At 38.0% G+C, this 16,170-nt stretch overlaps 1 protein-coding gene across 1 annotated transcript in view; it reads right to left on the bottom strand.

The window, feature by feature from the left end:
- LOC5564275 (dopamine D2-like receptor) overlaps positions 1–16,170 on the bottom strand; it is a 754,420-nt gene that overhangs the window by 729,693 nt on the left and 8,557 nt on the right. Inside the window, 2 exon segments of the mRNA XM_021849536.1 lie at positions 11,440–12,065; positions 12,723–13,090. Coding sequence (XP_021705228.1) covers positions 11,440–11,923 — 484 coding nt within the window. The 5' untranslated portion in view covers positions 11,924–12,065; positions 12,723–13,090.

Here is a 16,170-nt window from a genome sequence, read left to right as displayed (position 1 = left end):
AAAATATTGAGAACTTTATTGATAAGTGTTATTGATCTAATCTAATCTAATCTAATCTAAGCGCTTGCACAGCCAATATTGAAAAGCATCCTTGAAATATCTTAATTAATTAAGGTGTTTTCTTGTCAGTATTAATATTTGCAGAATATCGGCAATATGATACAAATATTAAAAAGGCCAGACCCACTGTGCAGACTTTGGGGTTGAAAGCAATTGAAAAAAATCATGACTATAAGGTTATTCACGCATGAATAAACTGATAGGCAAAACCATTCCAATTCATGAAAGGAAGAAACGGGGACAACCGTTTCGATTCAGGGTTCTAGGTAAAATCGTTGGAAGTGGCGTAGCTAAGAAAGTTGATGCACACTCCATTGTTGAAATCCTCGGATGGGACATAGGCATTTCTTCCTCATGTCCTGGCTCTAGAGCCTTGGTTTAAGCGCCTTTGCTCGCTCTCTGAAACGAGATGAAATTTTATTTTGCCCCTTACCCCTTATAAGAAACCGCTATATAGAAGTTGTTTTCCATGAATTCATGTGTGCAATTTGACCCAAAATTATAATATTGAGTATTCAAAACGATCTCACCAGATTTCATGTGCCGACGTTAGTTGTTTTTACTCCTGGATCGTGCATCCCGCTGTAATCGCCAATGCTTGCTAGTTGCGCTTTGACAATCAACGGTAGCTTTTTGGTGGTCAGCAAATGCAGCATTTTTCGTTTCTGGTCGCCTTGGGTTTTTGGTGCATTGTCCCGTCATCTATGTATATGTCCGGACGCCAAGACCGACACTAAATTATACTTCTTTATGATACACCGCAAGCCAAAGTCACTTCCTCCGACTGAACTCAGGCACATTATTGGAAGTTCACTTTTTTGAAATTGCAGCAATATCGCTTTAAAAATCATCTCAACAAGAATACTACTGCTTAATACACTCACTTATAAACGAAATACATGCAGCAATTACTAATTATAAAATAACTGTAAATTCTTGAATTTGACGCAAGGAATTTTTTACGTCCTTCGTTTACCACAGCACACTTCGATCCTCCTTTATTGATAAGTGTTATTATACACATAAAGCTAGAACAGGACGTGACAGCTCAACTAAGACTGCCCCGTTGTTTTTCAGTCAATAACCTTGTCGATGCAAAAGCCAGTGCATCCTTTTTAATCAAATCTTCTGAACAAATTCAAATATCAAAGCTCATAATTTGGTAGTTTTTTGTACCCTTCATTCAATCCATGCAATAGAGTATGTTAGCTTTTTTTTTAAAAAAAATCAGGTTTATTTTCAAAACCGGCGATATTTTTTTGAGAAAATTGAAAAAATACCATTATTTTGCTCTTAATTAAGTATTTTATAGTTATTTTAGCATTGTAGGAACACATGCGGTAAACTTGACATCGAATTTAAAAATATTGGAAACAAAAAGATCTCATGCAAAATGTTCAAACTTTTGGTGAAAACTCTAATTAATGAACTCTAATTAATGGCTAGCAACAAAGTGCCCTGTTGCAATTCAACTCAACGATGTGAAAGTAGGCCTTTGCCAAAACGACCAATGAGGAGTGGTCTGTTTTGACAGGTAATTGGTTTCATTTTTGCACTATTACCTGACACGTCTTGTCTTAGACATAAAGTTTGAATTATGTGGCAAATTAAGCAAATTAATTGCCATACAAGCTGGTAAACTTGCATGCAAGTTGGCTGAAATATCCAAATTTAGAATTTTCAGTAGTCTCATCAATATCTCAAAAACTAGACGTGCTATGATATTTTTGAAAACGTCAATGGATTCAGCAACTCTTAATTTAGTAAATAGCGGTATTTTGGTGATTGGGACAAAAACGTGTTCCGCAGTGTTATCATCCAGCTTATTACGACGCTTATGGCTGCTGCAAACATGCTCGCTCTTTGGTAGGGACCAGTTGATTTGCTGTTTGTCTTGGGTTGTTGTATATTGAACGGACCCAAGCCAAATGTCAAATCGTTCTAGCCCTACCAGAAAGCGAGGCTGTTTGAGGCAGCCACTAGCGTCGTGAAAAGCTGAATTGCAATTATGCACGATCACAGAACTAATATCTTAAATGTTTTAAGTCTAACTTAAAGTTTTCTAAATACTTATTTAACGCTCAATGCTCTGTCATCGTAATTATCGTCATCATCGAAACTTCAATAGCAGTTTTTCTGTTCCAAACTGAAAATTATTCGATGAAAATGTGTTCACTGTGTTGCGGTTGGAGAATAGAATACAGTGAACACATTTTCCTGTAAATTTTCTTGATGTTGAACGAAAAAACTACGTTTGAAAATCCTGAAATCAATGACGGATCCTGCCCCCTTAAATATTTGATATCATATGGAAAATATGGCTCTCCACTATGGGCGATCAGGTGGCCAATAATCGAAAAAAATGACTTATTCTGATAGGGTTTCCTTGGATATCATTCCGCAGTGAACACTTCTGTTAAGATATTGCTGGAATATTGGAGCACGATGTTTTGTAGTTTGAACGAAACATAATATAAAAGTTCGTTTTTAAGAAAAATAAAGGAATCAGTGCAAATATAAGGTATACATTAAATTAAATATACTGCATTAGCTATTTAAGAACAAAGAAGCGAAACAAATTTAGTTCTCAACTTTACAAATCCCATACATTTTGTCCCATGATGTCCCGAGCAAATAATTATTTTCAATGTTATTTCAATATGTAAATATCGTCAGGAATTTAGCTGCACATATCTGCACTTTTATTTATTACTTTTTCACTTTTTTAAATATTTTAACAGTTTTCCTTTAAAACCAGCTATTTTTTTCCGAGTATAATTGAGAAAACCAAAATGGCTCAAAATCATTACTATGAACGTCCTAATATTTATAAAAAAAAATCACACCTTTAACCTTCCTAAGGTGTCCAAAAAAAGCTACGTTTACGGTGTTCGCGTCATATTGACCCACATTTGACATACAAATTTCGTAGCCGTTTTTTTCACCAAATATAAATGTTTTTGTACTCAAATTTATCGTCAAGGCTTATGTTTTGTGAATTTGGCTTGAATTTGGTTGGACTTGGCCGCTCAGAACCGGTGCCAAGAGGACCACGGATTGGTCATATTTGCAAGAGCATTTGTAAGAGCAAAATGCATTTGTTGTGAATCGTATCAACTGGATAGTTGTTCAGGTTACTACTGGTTACCAAGTGGCCAAGGGGCAAATCCCGGAGGCCATTAACCCTCTTATATCCAACCCCGCCTTTAGACGGGGTACACTTTGGAATTTTGTGTATTTTTTCGTAGCTCGGAAATCAAAATGATTTTATTTTTGGCTTAAGCCTTGACTCATAACACGCATATGAGAAAAGTTGTTTATGACTTTTGAAACTTTTTTGTATTTTTGAAAATTATTTGAAAAATTGTATTCTTATATAACCTACAAATGCCTGGGGTTTATTTAACGTGTAATATAATAAATCGTACCTTTTATATTTTTCTTTTATTAACCTATAACAGAAGAAGGGGTTGGTGGTATTAAAATATTTCCAAACCTGTGTTTCCGTTGATTACACGGAAAATAAAAATATTTTCAGAAAAATATTTGAAATTTATTAATTTTAAAAGTACCTCGAAAACTTGAATTTTTATTGTTGCCAAAAATCAGTAACTAGAAGAGGCTTTAAGAAAACATGAAAAAGGATAGGGATGTTCAAAAATAAAAATTATAAAAATCAAAAACCAAAATTCATAGATTTGCGAATAAAAATAAATCATTGCCCAAACCTTTTTAGAACGATTTTAGATAACTAAAAATGATATTAAGATCGAAAATAAAAATTTGGGTATTAGAGGGTTAAATAGTTCCCAGGGCATCCAGAGTAGTGGCCAATTTATGTTTTCGGTGGAACCAAGCCGTTGCTATCTGAGTATGGCAGCATTGCCCATATGGATTCCCGAGGCAGATTTTTGGGTTCCCTGGGGGGTCCTGGGAAAGTGGCCAATTCATTCATTTTATAGAACCATATCGTGCGACCTATCAAAATTTGTAGAATTTCATACAGAATCAATTAGAGATGCCTTAAGTTATCTAAAGCAACGTTGGCCACCTATTGGATCCGTAACAAGTTCCGGGATGCCCTGTGAAGTGGTTAATTCATGCATTTGATGCAATCATATCATGTGACACATCAAACTGTTCAGAATTTCATACAGAATTCATGAGATGTTCAATTAGTTATCTAAGTCACTGTGGGTCGACACAGTGGTTCCGTAACAGGTTCCGGAATTCCGGAGAAATGGTAGTGCCGATGCACTGTGTATTATTTTCTCGATTTCATGCGCTTTTTGAATAGCGCCCAAACCGTTGATTTAAGCGATATAGTTTGTTCCGAGAAGTTTCTTGGTATATTAAAGCGCAACTTTTGACGAAAAAAGTTTTGTGATCAATCCATCTAGCAGTGAGATAGAAAAACTATTTTTTCAAAAAATTAAAAGACATATGGTGTCTCCAGCAAAGTTGTAGAATTGGCAATTTGAAACAACTTTATCGAAGACACGATTTTTCTATCTCTTATACTTTTTTAAATATATGCCGTTGTACATACATCATACTTTTTATCATAACAATTTTCCAAGATTTTTAACATTTTTTGTGTTTTCTACAAAGTTGTTTGTCATGAAAAAACCCGTGTTTTTGCTGAACATATCATAGCTCTATCTTTTGAAGTAACAAAGTTATTCATGAATCACTCTTTTTTCAATTCTTTTACTTTAAGAGATAGAGAGGTGCGATGTTTAGCAAAAACACGCGTTTTAAGATGTTGAACAACTTTGTAGAAGACATGAAAAATGTTAAAAATCTTGTAAAAGAGTTACGAATTTTTTAACACAAGGTACACACATTTGTATGAAAAAACTCGTTTAAAATCATTTATTCTCATAACTTTTTAATTAAATTTTCAACATTTTTCATGTCTTCTACGAAGTTGTTAAACATGTTAAAACGCGTGTTTTTGCCAAACATCGCACCTCTCTATCTCCTAAAGAAAAAGAATTATCAGTCGAATTCGTTTTAATAAGGCTAATTTGTTTGATAGTAAAAACCCATGCAAAGACACTTATAGACAAAAGTTTTTATCAAATGCCGAAAGGGGAAATATGGTACTTTCGTGATTTGTAAGAGTTGTCTGCGCCATTTTGCGCCGAAGCCAGTTATAGAGACCTAAACTACCCCTTGAAAAAAGAGTGATTCATGAATAACTTTGTTACTTCAAAAGATAGAGTAATGTTATGTTCAGCAAAAACACGGGTTTTTTCATGACAAACAACTTTGTAGAAAACACAAAAAATGTTAAAAATCTTGGAAAAATGTTATGATAAAAAGTATGATGTTTAGGGGCCATTCACATACAAAGGCATATATCTCAAAAAGTATAAGAGATAGAAAAATCGTGTCTTCGACAAAGTTGTTTCAAATTGCAAATTGTACAACTTTGCCGAAGACACCATATGTCTATCCAAAAAAAATTTCTATCTCACTGCTAGGTGGATTGATCACAAAACTTTTTTCGTCAAAAGTTGCGCTTCAATATACCAAGAAACTTCTCGGAACAAACTATATCGCTAAAATCAACGGTTTGGGCGCTATTCAAAAAGCGCATGAAATCGAGAAAAAAATACACAGTGCGATGGAGGAATCGGCCGAAAGTGGAGTGAAAGGTCGGATTCGGATACTACAATGGCTAACTCGAGAGACCCTTAGATCGCAATTGTGTTGGTTTTGTGCTCTGTAACTTGATACCTCTCTTACTCGATGATCCCTTCAATATCGAGTTATGGAGAGTTGACTGTATATGGCCCTTTTTAAAAGTTTGTCTCGAAACATAAAATTTGTATCACGAAACTTATAAACATGATATGACATGGTAAACATATTTTTAGCCGTTAGTCTATATGGAAACTGCGCAGTTAGTTATATGGAAACTGCGCATAATGCAATGGCCTGCATGGTTCATGGATATATTGTCAAAAAAACAAAACGTTGATAGAAGAAAACGTAGCATAGGCCTTTTCATGTGACAGGTCCGTCTATGCATTTGTTTACATTGGTAGAGGACCGGTGCATACACGAGACTGTCATTTTCATAGAAGAACTGTCAAAGAGCTTCCCGATCAGCTGTTTTGGAACGTCATGTGAATAGGCCTATTGATTATTGTTCCAGAAGAGAAGCATTCTTCCATGAAATTTTCGTTCCCTTTCAATTCTGTCATTTCGACGTTTTGTCTCTGCAACGTTTTGGCATTCAAGTTTTAGGAATTCGAAGTTTTGTCTTTCGTGAATGTACCTCTACTCACGATTGCAAATGCGCTAATCTGCAGAAATAATGAAAATATGAAGTCGATCATCTTATTTAAAACTTTTTTTGAAAGCTGAAATAGGAATTGCAATGTCGTTCGATGCTTCTTTCGCGAGATTTGTGGTTTCATAGTTTTGGATTCCAAGCTGTTTCACTTTCTTCTTCTGTCGGGTGTGTGATCACTGCGTCCATTTGTTAGGACTATTGTGATATACCCTATTACTCTATGTACACAATGTTTTCCAGTAGCAAATGTGCCTCCGGAATACTTTGCGTATTTGACTGAACTTTGAACTATCTGCCATTGATGGGCAGAAGTCCTAGGTTGCAGTGTTGTAGTTCCCCCAATCTGGCGTGATCAGCCTGATAAAGCTAACCACCTCCCTGGGGGATGCGTTCCAAATATCAGCTGGCTGTAAGTAGTGCTTGCCAAATATTTTGAACCTACGATGGATGTGTGCACTGCAAGAGCAGAGAAGGTGTTGTGAGGTTTCGTCCGTCTCGTCACAGAAACGGCAATTTGTGTTTTGGACGACACCGATCTTGTATAAGTGGTATCTGCTTGGGCAGTGACCAGTTATTAGACCGATGTATGTTCTGAGATCCCTCTTGTTGAGACCTATAAGTTTTTGTGTTTGTGTCGTGTTTATTGCTATGAACCTTTTGGACTGATTCGCATTGGAAACTGTATTCCAATTTGATTGAATTTGACCGAACAACCAGTTGTTCAATTCCGTGTTTAGTGCAGAGTTTGAAACGCCAAGGAATGGCTCTGGACCAATGAACATATTGGTTGATCCATCCCTTGTTACCCTCTAGACTCGTATGTCCTGGGATCCAATATAGTTTAACTCGATTGCGTTCAGCTAGGGATTTCAGTGCAAGAATGAATTCCCACACAAGTTTTGAGTTGCAAGTGAAAGCCTTCAAAGATTGCATAGACTTCTGCTTGAAATACTGTAGGCCACTGTCCAAGAGAGACAGAGATTTTGGTTTTCGGTCCGTATACTCCAGACCCTGTCAAATTATTAATTTTTGAACCATCTGTGTAGAATTAAATAGATCCCGGTGAAATGGTGGGTCCACCTCCTTCCCATTCCTCACGAGAAGGAAAGACCACCGTGAATGGCGAGTCATAGTTTACCACTTTTTCCATCCAGTCACTACATTTTTCAACAATAGGATTTATCGAAAATTCGTTTAATATACTGAGGTGACCTGTTAAGTCCCCTGACAGTAGGACTGTTGATCGTTTTAGCCGAAGAGCACTTTTCTCAGCATCCAGCTTTATGAATTGATCCAGCCGGGGCAGATTGAGTATAGCATCTAGGGCAAACGAGGGGGTACTACGAACTGCACCGGTTATGGCAATACAGGCAGTACGTTGAATTTTGTTCAGCTTAGCTCTAGCCGTAGCTTCCTTTGTCTTAGGCCACCAAACAAGGGACGCATAGGTTATTCTAGGCCGAACGATTGTTTTATAGATCCACATGATCATACTGGGTTTTAGACCCCATGTTTTACCACAGGTCTTTGAGCAAACCCAGAGTGAATTGAGACCTTTATTTATGATTGTTTGAAGATGGGTGTTCCAATTTAGTTTTGCGTCAAGTGTGATGCCAAGATACTTGACCTCATTTGAGTAAACTAATTGTATTTGGTTCAAGAAAAGAGGGTGGAGTTGTACCTTTCGTCTTTTTGTGAACGGTACAATTGTTGTTTTTGAAGGGTTTATTCCTAGTTTCTCTTTTTGACACCAGGAGAGTGTGTGATTGAGAGCAATTTGCATCCTTGATGAAATAACGCTGTCAAATTTGCCTCGTACAATAATGACTACGTCATCTGCGTATCCAACAACTTCAAAACCCCTTCTTTCTAAGCTATCTAGCAGTTCGTCCACAACTAATGACCACAATAAGGGAGAGATTACTTCCCCTTGAGGGCATCCCCTTGTAGCCATTACAGTAATGCGCGAATCACTCAGCTCAGATGAGATCTGTCGATTTGCTAGCATAGCATGTACCCAGGTTGCAATGCATGGGTCGAAGTTTCTCCTCAACATTGCCGAACCTATAGACGAATAAGAAGCGTTATCGAACGTGCCCTCAATATCAAGAAATGCTATAAGAGCGATTTCTTTTGCATTAAAGGTTTTCTCGATCTTGTTCACTAGCGTGTGCAGTGCTGAGACCGTTAATTTTCCGCTTTGATAAGCAAATTGGGATTTAGAAAGAGGCATAGTTTTCATAAATTTAGAATTTATACTCGCATAATACCTTCTCCATGATTTTAAGCATTACCGAGGATAGGTTTATCGGTCGGAATGCTTTAGGGTTGGTTTTGTCCTTTTTTCCTGATTTTGGAATAAAGACAACTCGAACTTGACGCCAATCGTTTGGAATGTGTCCCAGAACTAGATTTGCCTTAAAAATCTCTACCATGTGTGGAATCAGTGTCTTTTGCTCTTTTTGGATAAGCGCTGGGAAGATTCCATCCATGCCAGCAGATTTGAATGGCTCGAAAGATCTCACTGCCCTAACAACCCTATCGCGAGTAAAAGCTTCTTTGGCTAAAGGTTGCGTCCCTTTTTGTTCCTGAATCCCCTGATAGGAACCCGTGTGGAACTGAGACGTCAAGTCTGGCACCTTCAGCATTTAGACTCGTTTGTGGGATTGAATCAGGGAAGTGAACTCTTAGCATTTCACTCAGTGTTTCACGAGGTTCCACAGTGAGTGAACCGTCAGTCCTTTGAAGACTTCCCAAACCATTGGAGTGATCCTTCGAAAGAGTTTTATGAAGTCGAGCAGCTACGGGAGTTTTCTCAATGCTTTCACACATGAGAACCCATGATTTCCGTTTTGCTCGTCTCATTTCTTTGTTATACTCTGTCAGAGCCTTTCGATATAGACTCCAATCAGAAGTGCGTTTGGCTCGGTTGAATTCCTTCCGAGCGGTTTTTCTGAGTTTATCAAGTTTGAAGTTCCACCATGGAACATCTCTGTTCGAACTAACTTTTTTGATCGGACAGCTCTCTTGATAAGCATTTAGAATTTTGTTTTTTATAGAATCCGAAGCTGCTTCTAACTGTATAATAGTCTGAATATTCGGCTCTATTTTATAGTCTTCAGAACGGAGAATAGCTGAGTAGGTTTCCCAATCAGTTTTCTTGGGATCTTTAAACGACTTTTGAATCATTAGACCCCCTTCCCACTCGAAGACTATATGTTTATGGTCTGACATAGATATTTCATTAGAAACATGCCAGTTTTTTATTTTATCCGAGATGGATTGACTGCATAAAGTCAGATCAAGGACTTCTTGTCGTAAGATGTTTTCAAATGTAGACTTATCACCGACATTGCATATGTCAATATTTTTGGAGGAAAGAAACTGCAAAAGATGCTCACCTCTGATATTTGTGTTTGTACTTCCCCATACAAGGTGATGAGCATTGGCGTCACAACCGATGACGAAGGGGATGTTGTGTTTTTGACTGTAAGAGACAAGAGCAGCCATCTCTGGAGGAGGAATGTCTTCTGCGTCGCCAGGGAAATACGCCGAAACCATAATGATCTCAGTACTGCCCCTAGCAGTAGAAACCTCCATCCTGACCGCCACGATGTCCCTTTTGATGAATTCTGTAATTGGAAAACATTTAGTATCATTGCGTATTAGAATAGCTGCTCTGGGAGAGAGCTGGCTGTCATCATATACCAACCTACACGAGTTTAGTTGAATACCTTGTATTCGAGTTTTGTTGACCCATGGCTCTTGAATCAGTGCCACGGAACGGTGTTCTTTTGTGAATCTCCTGCAAAGCACATCTGTTGCGCACTGAGCATGATGGAGATTCACTTGGAGGATTTTAATCATTGCTGAGGCGTTCCGCATTTTCCGGACGTTTGCCGTCCTTCTTTGGATGTTGCGGATCATCAACTTTTGATTTTGGGGGATGTCTTAGATTTTGGTATTTGTCCTTTCCCTTACCTAGGCCTGCTGGTTTATCCCCTGTGGTCAATTTTACACTTTTGACATTTCCACTGCCCTTATTGGGAGCCATTGAGGTGACACCGCTTAGGCCAGGAAGTGAGGTCAAACATGCATCTTTTCCATCAGAGGAAGACAAGCTAGCTGTTTCACTTTGATGACTACTAAAAACAAACAAGTTTTCAATCGTTGGTGTTTTCTTCGAGTCGAGTGAATAATAAAAGCATTAATTTAAGTTGAAAAATTTTGCAGTCACCATGGATTTTGACGCCATCTTGATTTTAAGCAGTAGAATGAGTTTTTCACCTTGTTATCACTCAACATGTTGAATTTCGAGGCTTCTACTAAAACAGATTACGCATACTCTATTCTTCTTATTCCTGGCCTGGTCCCTTTCTAACAGAATAATGTTAGAGTACTCAAGGAGATTAGTGGAACAAATTCAGCAGCGTAGTAAACTAAATCTTCTATCTTCTTTCGATCAATTTAGAGTACTTATCACGTAGGGAATATTAGCTCCACCGATTGAAAATTTGCTCCTTTGCTGTATAAATGATTTTTTCATTGATTGCATTCGACATATACATTAAAATTGTAGAACATGATATAGAAAATCGTTCAATTCCTAGGGTAAATACCATTGCTCACCTAGTTTCTGTAGCCTATCTTACTCAGTTTTTTTTTCAGCCTTTTGATGTTAAACTCAGAACTCTAATCGATTGGTGCACTTATGGCGAAAGTTCTTAGGTGATGCTAAACTTTTTAGGGGGTGCTGCAATATTCAACTGAGGTGTTGCAATACTAGGTGATGCGATTCCATACTTATGGCGGGTAGTGTATGTAACTAACATAATCTTTTACAAGCTTTGTCATAAAAGTTTCATTTTTAACCCATTATTTGAAAAAGCGCAGTTTTATAAAAACTGAATTTTGCGGGCGAATATTCCATCCATATAACAGATATTCAATTTACGTAATGATTCTACTTGCGTTAAGCTATATTACGTATCCCACGACCCATTACGTAAATGGAGCATTCACTGTACTCATATAACCCATAACCTGCCTACATTTCTAATCACCGGGCTTACCTTCGCTTGGCAGGTCGCAGGTCGTGTTGGCGACCGTACAGTTGATGGGGAATCCGGCACTGGTGCCGCCGAGCCCGAGCGTATCGTTCGGTGGTCCAGTTCCATTATAGTTGTAAAAATATTCACCGAAATCCTCCAGCAGTAGCATAAAATTGCTTCCGCCTCGTTCCCGGTCGCCTCCCGAAGCCGCCCCCGCCCCAAGTCGCGTTTCATTACGGTCCCCGTAGAACGACACCTGGTAGACACCGTTGGCAACCGCAGCAGGGCTGGCACTACTATTGCTACTGTTGGCACTGGACCCACCTACTACCACTACACCCCCGTTGGACCCACTCTGATTGGCCGGTGACAGCCCGCCGAACGGCGAGGACCTCCCAGGACGAACAACGGCGCTCTCGTTGGAGGCTGCTGAACCCTCGCTAAACAACCGAAAATAGTCCGGTGAATCCCAACCGGGGACCATCGAGTCGTTCACCGTCACCATGGCAGGAACGAACGCGAAACACACTACACCGTACTTTTTTTCTACGTATTTTTTCTTCTCCAGGACACTCTTCTTGTTTGGTTTGAATAAACGAATCACCACTGTTGCAGTCGGGATATGCAGCTCGGTTGAACCATTCGCACTAGGGTGTAACAGAAAAAAAACAGTGTTAGAAAAGTCAGTGCTGAACCTTAGGATGAAAAATATGCTTTTTTATGGCATTTTTAAAAAGAACAAGTCAACTTTCTAATAAATCGGTTTGAGGTTCCGCCAGTTCAGTTCATGGAAAACGATTATATTTTATCTAAATTCTCTTCAAACATAAAATTTCGTAGCCTACAAAAATTTCAATAAAAAAAGGTAAAAAATAGTTTTATTTATTTTTTATTAGTCGTTAATTATTAAATATTTAACATGAAATATATGTACTTTTTTATTCCAAAATCCATACCTGGTTAAACAATTCATAACGAATGTTTTTGATAAAAAAAAATCGGAAATATGTTAATAGATGTCCGGGAATGTCCCGTTCAAGTACGTCTACACTGTTCATTCATAAGAGTAACTTCATATCTGCTATCGAATTAAGATTACAAATTCAGAAAAAAAATGAGTACATAAATCATAATTTCAAAATCTACTTCAAAAAGAACATAAAAATCAATTTTGTACATGTCTTAAAAATTATCCATAGATAAAGAAAAATCAGAGAATTTCAAACGATCATTTTTCTGGCGGAAGCTCTTAATTTTTTTTCGGAAGTTGGATTGTTCCTCAAAAATGCTATAAATAGGCATACCTTTCAATTTGGAGTTGAGCACTGAGACTTTTAGAAAATTGTAATATTTTCTGAGCCACTCTAATCCGCACCTGGTTTTCAACGTTCCCCGAATAGTCACTCAAACGCTGGACAGCACCCCTCCCGGTCGAGTGGGAGCATCGCGGACGGGACGGGATGAATTTTTTGGTTTGAGTTGTTATTTTATGGTTTCTGCTACGCACTCGGTCACTTTGTGCCTGACATCATTGTTGCAGGACGACAACGAACGCGTCGGCACATTTTAATTCAATTTTTCTCGTATCCCTTTGGGAAATGCAGGTGCTGACTGAAGGGTGCGCGGTGGTTTGTAGTGATGACATTTTATTTATTTGCGCCGGGGTCAACATCTGCGAAAAAAACAATCAGAAAAGAATAATAAAGTTAATGAAATTGTATTCAATTTTCATATCGAATGGATGCTATTGATAGGATAATAGAAGAATAGGCTTTTAATTCAATTGTTGGATTTTTGTGACTGGAAGTATATTTTTAGGAACTATGCCAATTTATTTTGAAATTGAGAGGATTATCATTGTCATGCTTTGAGTGGGATTGATTTTTTGCATTGCAGTCACCCTGCTGAAACAAGATATTTTTTGTTATAACCTCCATGGCATCCCAGTTGGTTTCAAAAGTAAATCTGGAGTACAACCTTTAAATTGTTGGTAAATGCTGGGTATGGCGTACAATAGGTACTTCGCGTACCGAAAGGAATAAAATAGACCCCTATGTGTGGTCCCTAGCCCAGCAACTCCTATCCCTACCTCCTCGTGGTAGCACTACAGGAGGTGTGCTGGACAGGAACAATGGCCGATCAGAGAAAAAAATAGGCAAGTTGAGGATCAAAGGCTGGTTCATCAACATTAACATAATAAATGTGCATTTCCCTGACTCCGGAAGCACTAATGATGACAAGGACGCACATACGACCGATGCTCATAATATTGATCAAAGGAGATTTGAACGTTCAGGTCAGAGGCAAGAGTTCAGATCGAAGATTGGAAGGTTCAGCGACCACCGAACGTGAATGGCCCACGACTGATAGATTTCGCCGCCTCCAAAAATATGACAAGCATTGGTGAATGAGGACAGCCTTTCTTAATCTTCGAGCAGTCGCGCTGTTATGCTTTGTAAAACAGTTGGGAATTATAAACCAAAATGTATTCCTCAAGAACCGGTATATCGCAAAATCCAGATAACTTCACAACTTGGGGTCTTCAGTAAAGTTATTCTAAAGGTGGAGTGCTATTTAACCCTTTGGGGCCAGCACCGCAGTACAAAAAAGGCTGTAAAAAAAGAACCAATGAACAAATGTACATACTGTCTTCGGCAAAGTTGTCCCAAATATACTTTTTTATCAGAGAAAAATATGAAGTATATGCCTTTATGACCTAATTGACAACCTAGATCATCCTGAACATCCTGAAGTTTGGAAAATTGAACTATAAGTACATACGAAGCGTGAAATGCTGTTTGTGAACATACATGATGTTCAGGCTAGATAATACAGAATTACTCTTTTAACAAAAACACTATTTCACTTGCTTTGCTATGTCCTGGGATGTTCTAGGACGTCCAAACTGTCCTGAAGCACACTCTTTGAAATCTACAACCGTAACAGTAATTATTTGGGTTAAAACAATAACATTACAAATTCAAAAAGAATCTACCAACCTCTGAGAATCTCAAGAGCTATTTCAAGGAACGTTTGGGATATTCCAGGCCCTCCAAATTACTCTGGAGTTCAGAACTTCAGGTCTACACTTGTTACAGTAGTTATTCTCGCTAAACTGAGTGAAGTTATATAATCTACAATGTTTACTGAACCTTGTCACGGATCTAAAGGCTACTTCAAGAAACGTTTGAGGTATTTCAGGCCCTCCATTTCTTGCTAAACTGGGTGAAGTTATATAATCTACCATGTTCACTGAACTTTCGCACGTATCAATAGGATGTTTTAAAGAACGTTTGGAGTATCCCGGGCCCTCCAAATTACCCTGGAGTTCAGAACTTCAGGGCTACACTTATTCCAGAAATTATCTCGCTAAACTGAGTGAATTTATAAAATCTTTCCTGTTCACTAAACCTTCTCATGCATCAATAGGCTGTTTCAAGAAACGTTTGGGATATTATAGGTGCTCCAAATTACCCTGGAGTTCAGAACTTCAGGTCTACACTTATTCCAGTATTTTTTCTTGCTAAACTGAGTAAAGATATATAACTTACCAAGTTTACTGAACCTTGTCACGGATCAATAGGCTAATTCAAGGAACGTTTGGGGTATTCTAGGCCCTCCAAATTACCCTAGTGTTCGTAACTTCAGGTTTACATTTGTTTCAGTAATTTATCTCACTAAACTGAGTAAAGTTATATAATCTAACATGCTCACTAAACCATCTCATGGATCAATAAGCTCTTTCAAGGAACGTTTGGGATATTCGAGGCCCTCCAAATTACCCTGGAGTTCAGGTCTGCACTTGTTCAAGTAATTTATCTCGCTAAACTGAGTGAAGTTATAAATTCTAACATGTTCACTGAATTTTCTCACGGATCAATTAGCTGTTTCAAGGAACGTTTGGGGTATTCCGAGCCACCCAGATTACCCCGAAGTTCAGAAATTCAGATCTACAATTGTTCTAGTAATTTTTCTTACTAAACGATGAAGTTATTTAATGTTCACTGAGCTTTCTCACGAATCAAAAAGATATTTCAAGGAACGTTTGGAGCATTCCAGGCCCTCCAAATTACCTTGGAGTTTAGAACTACAGGTCTTCCCTTGTTCCAGTAATTTTTCTTTCTAAACTGAGTGAAGTTATATAATCTACTATGTTGACTGAACCTTCTCATGGATCAATATGCTGTTTCAAGGAACGATTGAGGTATTGCAGATCCTTCAAAATTTCCCCAGGACTTCAGAACTTCAGGTCTACTATTTTTCCAGTAATATTTCCTTCTAAACTGAGTGAAGTTATATAATCTACCGTGTTCACTGAACCTTCTCACAGACCAATTGGCTATTTCAAGGAACGTTGGTGATATTCCAGGCCCTCCAATTTACCCTGGAGTTCAGAACTTCAGGTCTACCCTTGTTCCAGTAACTTTTCTCGCAAAAATGATCAAAGTTTTCCCTTTGGGGCCGGCACGGTCATTTATGAACGCAGTCGAAAAATGGCTGTATAAAAAAAACCAATGAATAAAATTTACTGTCTTCGGAAAAGTCCTTGCAAATATACTTCCCTGTCAGGGAAAAATTTTAGGTGTATGCCTTAATGTCCTACTTAGCAACCTAGAACATCCTGAACATGCAGAAGTCTGACAAATAGAATAATTAGTATAAAAGTAGCTTAAAATGCCTTTTGTAAATTCAAATGATGTTCGTACTTAATAATACATACCTATTATGTCAAGAAAAACGCTGCTTCACATG

This window comes from Aedes aegypti, chromosome 3 (genome assembly GCF_002204515.2).
Source record: "Aedes aegypti strain LVP_AGWG chromosome 3, AaegL5.0 Primary Assembly, whole genome shotgun sequence".
NCBI classification, from domain to species: Eukaryota; Metazoa; Arthropoda; class Insecta; order Diptera; family Culicidae; genus Aedes; species Aedes aegypti.
This window is presented reverse-complemented; position numbering and strand designations above follow the sequence as displayed.